General features: G+C 24.6%; 3 protein-coding genes across 9 annotated transcripts in view; 2 read left to right on the top strand and 1 right to left on the bottom strand.

Moving 5' to 3' along the window:
• Positions 1–1,551: 1,551 nt before the first annotated feature.
• On the bottom strand, positions 1,552–3,657 carry LOC123275003. Its single transcript, XM_044742873.1, has 3 exons — positions 3,296–3,657; positions 3,029–3,151; positions 1,552–2,019 (listed from the first exon to the last, which is right to left on the bottom strand). Exons 1-3 carry the CDS (start codon positions 3,451–3,453, stop codon positions 1,839–1,841), a joined length of 462 nt encoding a protein of 153 aa, XP_044598808.1. The 5' UTR covers positions 3,454–3,657; the 3' UTR covers positions 1,552–1,838.
• A 263-nt stretch (positions 3,658–3,920) lies between these two features.
• Positions 3,921–7,108, top strand: LOC123274997 (U4/U6.U5 tri-snRNP-associated protein 2). Its single transcript, XM_044742860.1, has 9 exons — positions 3,921–4,072; positions 4,214–4,492; positions 4,882–5,057; positions 5,141–5,366; positions 5,470–5,756; positions 6,321–6,449; positions 6,520–6,581; positions 6,676–6,898; positions 7,004–7,108. The coding sequence occupies exons 1-9, from the start codon at positions 3,994–3,996 to the stop codon at positions 7,055–7,057; spliced, it is 1,515 nt and encodes a 504-aa protein (XP_044598795.1). The 5' UTR covers positions 3,921–3,993; the 3' UTR covers positions 7,058–7,108.
• Positions 7,109–8,354: 1,246 nt separating this feature from the next.
• The window catches only part of LOC123274990 (rap guanine nucleotide exchange factor 6-like), a 115,385-nt gene continuing 114,100 nt past the window's right edge, over positions 8,355–9,639 (top strand). For 6 of the 7 annotated variants that reach the window (XM_044742846.1, XM_044742841.1, XM_044742843.1 and 3 more), the window contains exon 1: positions 8,355–8,805. The gene's annotated coding sequence lies outside the window, so the exon portion shown is untranslated. Of the gene's footprint in view, positions 8,817–9,639 lie in introns of all 7 variants that reach the window. The other variant, XM_044742838.1, reaches the window with a different exon arrangement.

The raw sequence follows: 9,639 nt of genomic DNA, 5'->3' as shown, positions 1-9,639 counted from the left end.
TTTATAAATTTTTTTGAAAATTTGTTAAATTTGTGATAATCAATTTTTTTTTTAAATTGTTCATTTTTTTATGTATTTTTCAAAAAACAAAAAAAAGTATATCAATAAAATCAAATAGAAATTTCGTTAAAAAAAATGAAAATTAAAATGGATTGACCTCACTTGTAAATATTTACTATAAATGTTAATTATTTACAAGTAAGTCAACCCCATTTTGGGCCATAAATAAGTGAAAAATTGACATTTTTCAATTTTTTTTTATTCTGCTTGTATTTACGGCGCGTTCATGATAAAAAATGTCGTAAAAGGAAAAAAAAAAAGATTTAGATAGCTTTTTTACTTTTAAAAGTTGAAAAAAAATTTGGCTTCTATGTTTTTGGATAAAATTTCTATTCTATATTTTTTTGATAAATTTTTTTTTTAAAAGTACATAAAAAAATGAACAATTATAAAAAAAAGTTAAATATCACAATTTTTAAAAAAATTTATAAATTTTTTTAAAAATTTTAAAAATTTATTAAAATTGTAGTTATCAACTTTTTTTTAAAATTGTTCATTTTTTTTTTTTAATTTCGTTCAAAAAAATAAAAATTAAAATGCTAGACCCAACTTGTAAATAATTACCATTATTTTAAGTGTAAATTTTATAAAAAAATTATCTAGAGTTTATCAATTAGCATTAAAAAAAAAAAAAGATAAAGATTTAGGTTTACAAACTTAAAAATCCTACTTAAGAATTTATTTATCTGCTAATTGATAATTCAAAATAATTTTTTTTTAAAATATGTATATCACGAAAAATTAAAACTACATTGATAAATTTATAAAAATTGTACAGTTATACTTCTAAATAATCAAGTTTGTTAAAAAGTCGAGGATGTTGTCTAAGATCCGTCTCAATGGCTCTAAACCTAAAAAAGTAAAATGTATTAATTTTTATGACAAAAGCAGGAGTAAATTGTAACTTACGATTCATGAAGCTTCATGAATACGTTCGATGATTTATCCTATGGATAAATATTTATTACGACAAACTTGACAATAAATTTGGAGGTTGATTGAACTAGATGTATTAATCAAATTTACGAGCTTAAACTTGGTAGTAAAAATCATTATTCAGTTAATTCTTAATAACTTTCATCATGTAAATACATTTAAATGTAATTTTTCAATAGACTACTGTTAGTTTACCGCTAGGTTTTAATTTATAATTATTGTATTTCTACTTTTTATATTAATTGATAAATATTATTTTATTTTATAAGCAGGCGTTGAAAAAAAAAAAAAAAAAATTATTGAATCTTTAAACGTTTAAGCATCGCTTGTATTATTTATTAATTGTATATTAGTATTTAAGCGCTGGTTGTAATATAAAATGGTCTGGTGAATCAAAAACCGAGTTTTGTAAATTCGAATTTAATTAATTAATAAAAGGATTTATTTTCCGACAAGTAAAGTTGAATATTTATTTTAAAAATTCAATAGACCTGTTTGAAGAATAAAAAAGTAAAAAAATTAATATGCTACAGAAATAAAAATTAAATAAGTAAGATAAATTTTTTTTTAATAGCTTCTATTTGATTTAAATTCAACATAATTATAACACTAGGATAACAATTTATACAAAGTGTCAAGAAAAACAGCAAACACTTAACAGAATTAAAATGTGACTGATAAAAAAAGTGGTACAATTAATTAATTACTTTGTATAACCGATGGGAGCTGAAGAAAAATATTGATTATTTTTTGGAGTTTTATTTGTAAATATAGCAATGAGTGGCGTGTGTATCTCATAAGAAAATCTAACAATATTATGAATATAAATAAATAAACACCCGCTACTTCTTGGCGACTTGGCTGTCGACGAAATTGAGGTAACTGTGACCACCTATGATAAACGCGGCTCCTGTAGCAGTTCCTGCTAATGTGCACTGCGTTACATTATTCATCCCAAAAACTGATTTTACGACTGCCCAGATTAAAACGGATCCAAAGTTGAACAAAAGTGCTCCAGTGACACTAAATAAATAATTAATTAATTAATAAAGAAATACAGTCATAATATGTCAAATTTCTTTAATCTTTTGAATGAATCTTTTCTAAATTAGTTATTTCGTTAAAATTAAATAAAGAGCGGTTGATAGTTAATTTTCAAACGTGTTTTGCTCATGATTAAGATAATAAATTAAATTATCTATAGAAGAGCGAAGCGTTTTTTTGGAAAATTTTCATTTATTTATGCATAAAATGTGTTTTAAGATTCCATTTGTTGTATAAGTATGACAGAGATATTTCCGTTTGTCCAACAAAGGGCAAGAGAGAAATAAAACCCTTCTTACTTTCTTTTTTTGCCCTTCTTGTTTCACTATTTATAAAAATAAAATTAGCAGATAACTCAAAATTTTTAGAATTTTTCTTAGTTAAAAAAATTAGTAGAAAAAAATAAAAATTTGAATAATTATGAGTGCAATTTTTAAAAAATATTTTTTTTTAATTCTTCTTTAATTAAATTGAAAAATGAAAAACAATTTTGAACGTCAGCTGATTTTAGTATTATTTATATTCAGTTAGAATTCGATGTAAATTAATTTGGTAGATATTTGATAATATTAAGAGTTTTTGTAGAAAATAAATTACGGCAAAAAAAAAATTAAAAAAAAAATTGACATTTAAAAATTGAAAATTAAAAATGCAACTTTTAAAAATTAATTTGTTTGTTAAATAAAATTAAAAAATGGTCAAGTGACTGCTAAATTTAATGTCATAATTTTTTACTATTATTACTATCAAAAATAATTATTTTTATTGTAAATTTTAATGAGCATCAATTTTTAAATAAATTTGTTCCAAATTTTTTTTTTTTAAATCGAATTTTTTATTTTTTTAAATTTAAAAATATAAATTTTTTTGCTATAATTAATTTTTTACAAAAATTACAAAAGTAATTAAATATTTGCTGAATTAATTCTCATTAAAAAATTAAGTTGCAATAAATAACAATATAAACAACTCTATTAAATTAAAATACCTGTACATAACTCGAACAACCGGACGGGCCGGTTTCATGTGTTCTCTAGTGTAAATGTATGATCCCATGCCCACGAGGGAAGTCCCCAGGGACATGTTGGTAATGTCGACATTTTGAGAAAATCTAAACAAAAATAAAAAATGATTAATAATGAAATATTAAATAAATTTGGTGATTACATAATCACCGGCGATGCCGAGTTCTGAAAAAATAAAAAACTGCTAAAAGTGAAAGTAGGGTTAAACATGTGATAGCAATTTTGAGTACCTTAGCACAAAATCAGGGTTCAAGACACTGTATCCAAGTCCTGAGTAACCAGCAACTCCTAATGCGGGAACGTATAATTTAGCCAACGAGCATCGTGTTACTGGTTGGAGACCGAGTTTTGTCAAAAGCGAGTCTGCTGAATTTCCTGAGCTGGCCATTGTTCTACAATTATGTTTGTATTGACTCCAAGTTTTATGTAACACTGTATTCACTTGATGAACTTTAATCTAGACACGTGCTCGAGGTGTCTTATTTAGTCAGGTCTTGCGATAATGAGGGGCTATTCACTGAATCGAAAAATTGCAAAATTGCATCAGAATAATTTTTACGAGCACGAGATGAATTTTTTATTTATTTTTTTTTTTCTAGAGGAATGTACTATATTATGAAAACTACGGAATCTAAATTTCCGACTGGTGCTATGAAGATATGTAATTGCATGTTTCTTTCTTATCGACATAAAACTAAATTGTTACATTTGAAATTATTTTTTAATTAATAAATAATTACAATAATTTCTATGAAATAAGAATAAATTATTTAGCTAATTAAAATTGAATTATTCGAATTATTACTGTTTCACAATCGATTTTTAACATTTTTACACAATATTATTCCTGAATACCGGGTAGGGATCATCAGACATTCAGTGTTTACGTTAATTCATAGTAAACACACAGTTACCGCCGATTCTTACGATGGCTGCAAATACTACAAGTAATAATTTAAAAAGAAAATTAAGTAACCGTGACAGTGATTCAGATAATGAAAATGAAAGTACGTACTACCATAAAAAATTAATTTTTAACTTTCAACAAAAATATCAGATAAATTTATAATGACATTTTCTTGGAGGTTAGGTTTATAACCTCATGCGTAACTAGAACACTTTTTTATTTAAAATTTATATTTTTTCAGATACTAGTTTCTCCAGAAAAAATAAAACAGATGCTCCGAGACTATGTCCGTACTTAGACACCATAAATAGGCAATTTTTAGACTTTGATTTTGAGAAATTGTGCTCCGTTTCCCTGTCACGTATAAACGTTTACGCTTGTTTGGTATGTGGAAAATATTTCCAAGGAAGAGGTACGAATACTCACGCTTACACTCACAGCGTAGCTGAGAGTCACCATGTGTTTTTAAATCTTCACACTTTAAAATTTTATTGTCTTCCTGACAATTATGAAATTGTTGGTAAGTAATTTATAATTCTCCATTAATCTACCCAATTAATTACTTAACCCTCGGAGTAGACTGAGGGTCATTTTAACCGCAGAATTTTTTTTATCTTAAAATATTTTTCGAAAATAGGCTCGTTTTTAATTAATTTTTTCAACATTAAAAACGATTTAATTCATAATAATAATAATAATAATAATAATCATTGTATTCAAAAAAGCATTGTTTTACCTATATAAAATGTAATTACCTAAATTCCGATAAAATGCATAGTTTCTAAGATATAATTCTTCGAAAGTAAAGTGAGGTCAATTTGATCCCGTGTGTACTCTAAAGTTCTGTTCGGAGGTGTATACTCCGAGGGTTAAATTTGACTTATTAAATTTAGTTTCAATTTTTCTTAGATTCATCCTTGGATGACATTAAGTACGTATTAAATCCAACATTTGGAAAAGAGCAAATAGCTCAGCTCGATACAAGCGATAAGCAGTCGCGAGCGATTGATGGATCCATGTACTCGCCGGGTATCGTTGGGTTGAACAACATCAAAGCGAATGATTACTGTAATGTTATTCTACAGGTAAATAATTATTATTATTTTTGTAAAAAAATTTCTGAGTAATGATAATAATAATCAATTGCTAATAAGATTGATTTATCTAGGCACTGTCTCATGTCACTCCACTGAGGAATTATTTCTTGCGTGAGTTCAACTATTCACATGTCAAAAGACCACCTGGTGACTCCCAGTACCTTCTAGTTCAGAGATTTGGCGAGTTGATGAGGAAATTATGGAACTCCAGGAATTTTAAAGCTCATGTCAGTCCTCATGAGATGCTTCAAGCTGTTGTTTTGTGGAGTAAAAAAAGTTTTCAATTTACTGAACAAGGTATTTTATTAAATATTAACAAAACACTAAATTAAAAAAACAAAACTAATTAAATAAAAACACTTAAATAAATTGATTTTATTATTAAAATTATTTTTTTCAGGCGATCCAATTGATTTCTTGTCGTGGTTTTTAAATGCGCTTCACATTGCGCTGAACGGCAGTAAAAAGCGAGACTCTAGTATCATCTATAAGACATTTTTGGGCCACATGAGAATATACACGCGAAAAATCCCACCGCTTGAATTAGAAGAAAGCCAAAGAAGTGAATTATTAAATACTGTGGAATATGGAGAAACAGTTACCGAGAGTCCATTCTTGTATTTGACATGCGACTTGCCACCTCCACCGCTTTTTAAAGATCAATTTACTGAAAATATTATTCCTCAGGTATTTAATTAATTAATTTATTTTTATTTTTATTCAAATTTGATTAAAAATTTATAATACTAAAATAAGCCATGAAAATTAAGTTAGCCGACATTTAAAAATTTTTTAATTATTTTTCATTTAATAAATTAAAACTAAAAAATATTAAAAAAAAATTGCACTTATAGTTTTTCAAGTTTTTTACAAATCGACGTTCTAATTAGCAAATTGTCTAACTCCATTTTAGAGAATCTTCTATTTATACGAAAAAAACAATTAGTTCAAAATTTATTATCACCTTAAAAAATATTTTAATATCATTAAAATCTAATAAAGATATAATATTTAAGTTTGAATCATTCAAATAATTTATAATTGAATTATTGCTATATCAAAATGTTAAAAAAATCACCCTCTAAAAAATAAGGAGTTAGATAAATTGCTAATTAGACCGTCGAAATGAAATTTTTATTTATTTTTTTCTAATGATTTTTTCAATAAAAAAAAAGTTATAAAAATTTTTAAATGTCGGCTCACTTAATTTTCATTAAAAATTTTGTACTTATTGATTTTAATTTTATTTAGGTGAACTTGTACACTCTTTTAAATAAATTCAATGCTTTCACGGAGAAAGAGTATAAAACTTACAAAGAAAACTTTCTGAAGAGGTTTGAAATCACAGAACTTCCACCTTACTTAATACTCTACATAAAAGTAAGTATTTTAAACAGTCAAATAAATAAATTACTAAAGATGTATTTTAATTAATATTTAAATCTTCCAGAGATTCACCAAGAATACCTTTTTCGTGGAAAAAAATCCCACGATTGTCAACTTCCCGGTTAAGTAAGTTACTTTGTCTCTCTAGAGCACTCTACAATAATTATAATAATTTATAATGATGAATAACAATGATAATTCATTATTACTTTTACTATAGGAATGTTGACTTTGGTGATATTTTGACTCCAGAAGTAAAAGCCAGGCATCCATACACTGTTTATGACTTAGTTGCAAACATTGTCCATGAAGGTGAACCAGGCAAAGGAACTTACAAAGTTCACATTCTACATCGCGCTACAGGTCAATGGTACGAGATGCAAGATTTGCACGTCACACAGCGCTTATCTCAAATGATAACTCTCAGCGAGGCTTATATACAGGTAATTATTACTCTGAACGCATGCAAATGTCAGATTTTACTACTTTTTTATATTTATTACACCTTAACAATATTAATAATTAAAAACAAAATTTTTTTATTACAGATTTATGAATTAAGGAAAAATGACAGCACTGAAAATGGTACCAAGGCGAATTAACGATTAGTTTTTTATATTTTAATAAAGATTGAATAATTTTTCGTACAATTATTCATGGGTTGGTAATTTTTACCCTTCATTTTATCCCAAAAATTTTTTTTTTTTACTGATATTTTTTATGATACTGAAGTTAGCTAGCTGTCAAATTTATGACGATAAAGTTAGACATTTAAAAATTTTTAGAATTTTTTTTATTGAAAAAATTATTGCAAAAAAATTTTTTTTTTAATTTTATTTGTAAAAAATTTGAAAAACTGTAAGTGCAATTAAAAAAAAATTTCTTTAATTCTAATTTAATAAATTTAACAAAATCAAAAAATAAAAAATGTCGGCTAACTTTATTATGTTAATTTTTTGAATTCTTAAAACAAATTAATTATAATAATAAAATACTTTCAAAAACTTCCACTAACTTCTTTTTTTTTTTTATTTTCACATGTGGAATTTATTAAATTTTTTTTCATCATAATTTAATTGCTGTAAAATTATAAAAAAATTTTTAGTGCCTGTCAACTTCAGTGTCATTGTTTTTTTTCTTAAATTTAAGAATAATTAATTTAAATGACATTAAAGTTAGCAGTGACTTGATAATTTTTTATGACATTAAAGTTAGCAGTCGCTTGACAATTTTTTAATTTGTTTTTAATAAATAAATTTGCTCCAAAAAATTATTTCTAAAAAATTGGATTTTTGATTTTTTTTATTTTCTAAATGTCAATTTTTTTTCTCATTTTCTTTGACATTATTTATTTGTTGAAAAAATTCTTAAAATTATAAAATATCTGCTAAATTAATTTTCATTTAATTTAATTGAATTAATATTCAGAAATTTTTACTTAAAACATCTGCAATTCAATAAAATAATTCAAAAAGAATTTTTTATTAAATTAAAAATAATAAAATATAAAAATACAATTAAATTACAAAAAATGAAACTTTTTAATTTTAATTTTCAATTTTCCTGTTGAAATTTTGAATATTTACTCAATAATTATAAAAAATATTTCACCATCAAGAGAATTAGACCAGGAAGTGCGCGTTAAATTGAATTATAATAATTAAATTATCTATATATACATATACTTGAGCATAACTTACTTAGATCTCAATATATATACACAGTACGTGTGTACGCACTGAATTGTAAATGTACTAGAACATTCGAGCATGCTCCCCAATTTAAATTTAAATTTAGTACCAAAAGAGTCCGCTTTGGCGCGCTGGCGCTTTCTGTGGTGGGGGAGCTAAAAGTGTATCGAAATGGAGGGAGCGAAGCGTCGCGCCAAACGAGTCCGATGGACGGGGCACGACGGCAGCCGGCCACGCGAAGCTGTTCCGAGCACTTAATTTCTCCTCTACTTTTGTATATCCTACCTGTGCTGTCTGACTAACGTATAGTACGCGCGCGTTTTATTCCTCACTGAGAAAGAGAAGTAAGCAGTAACTTATATTACGGGAAAAATTAATACCTTCTTTTAATTGCTTATCTCCGTACTTTTGAATCACTTTGCAAATAAAAAATACCGTGCAACCAAGGCTGAGTTTTAATAAGTTTTAATAACTGAAACCGTTAACAGTTCAGTGAAATTTACATTATTTATTTTATATATTTTACATCAGTGTTACATTTTATGTCGTGATAGTGTTTTTTATTTTTTATTCTTTCGTGCATTGTTACTTTTACCTGTGATGTGAACATTTGTGGATTAACCGATTTACAACCCAAGATAGCTGCGAGTCCTCGTCACGTAAGTTTCTGGTAATAATAACAAATAAATATTAATATTGAGAATAATTAATTAATTACTCATAAAAAAAATTACTTCTTTTAGGGTATGATAGAATTTTATGAAAATTTTTAGAATTTTTTTATTTAAAAAAATTTTAAAAATTAAGTCTCCGATAATAATAATAGAAAATAAATATTAATATTGAGAATAATTAATTAATTACTCAAAAAAAATTACTTCTTTTAGAGTATGATAGAATTTTATAAAAATTTTCAGAATTTTTTTTTTGAAAAAAATTCTAAAAATTAAGGAAGTCTCCGATAATAATAATAATAATAATAATAATAATAATAATAATAACAAACAAATGTTAATATTGAGAATGATTAATTAATTACTAATAAAAAAAAATTACTTCTTTTAGAATAGGATAGAATTTTATGAAAATTTTTAGAATTTTTTTATTAAAAAAAATTCTAAAAATTAAGTAAATCTCTGATAATAATAATAATAACAAATAAATATTAATATTTAAAATAATTAATTAATTATTAGTAAAAAAAATTGCTTCTTTTAGAGTATGATAGAATTTTATGAAAATTTTTAGAATTTTTTTATTAAAAAAAATTCTAAAAATTAAGTAAGTCTTCGATAATAATAATAACAATAATAATAATAATAATAATAATAACAAATAAATATTAATATTATGAATAATTAATTAATTACTAATAAAACAAAATTACTTTTATGGTATGATAAAATTTTTAGAGTTTTTTTTATCAAAAAAAATTTATAAACAAAACTGACATTTAGAAAATTAAAAAAATTTTAAGTTAAATTTAAAAAAAA

Source organism: Cotesia glomerata, linkage group LG1 (genome assembly GCF_020080835.1).
Source record: "Cotesia glomerata isolate CgM1 linkage group LG1, MPM_Cglom_v2.3, whole genome shotgun sequence".
In the NCBI taxonomy this organism is placed as follows: domain Eukaryota; kingdom Metazoa; phylum Arthropoda; class Insecta; order Hymenoptera; family Braconidae; genus Cotesia; species Cotesia glomerata.
This window is presented reverse-complemented; position numbering and strand designations above follow the sequence as displayed.

Bases quoted from the DNA above. Each gene is read 5' to 3' on its own strand.
- LOC123274997 (XM_044742860.1), top strand. From the start codon at position 3,994: ATGGCTGCAAATACTACAAGTAATAATTTAAAAAGAAAATTAAGTAAC. The intron at 5,757-6,320 runs GTATTTAATTAA...AATTTTATTTAG, and splicing joins CTGAAAATATTATTCCTCAG to GTGAACTTGTACACTCTTTT. The intron at 6,899-7,003 runs GTAATTATTACT...TTTTTATTACAG, and splicing joins TCAGCGAGGCTTATATACAG to ATTTATGAATTAAGGAAAAA.
- LOC123275003 (XM_044742873.1), bottom strand. From the start codon at position 3,453: ATGGCCAGCTCAGGAAATTCAGCAGACTCGCTTTTGACAAAACTCGGT. The intron at 3,152-3,295 runs GTACTCAAAATT...ATTTTTGTTTAG, and splicing joins AACCCTGATTTTGTGCTAAG to ATTTTCTCAAAATGTCGACA. The intron at 2,020-3,028 runs GTATTTTAATTT...TTATTTATTTAG, and splicing joins GTTGTTCGAGTTATGTACAG to TGTCACTGGAGCACTTTTGT.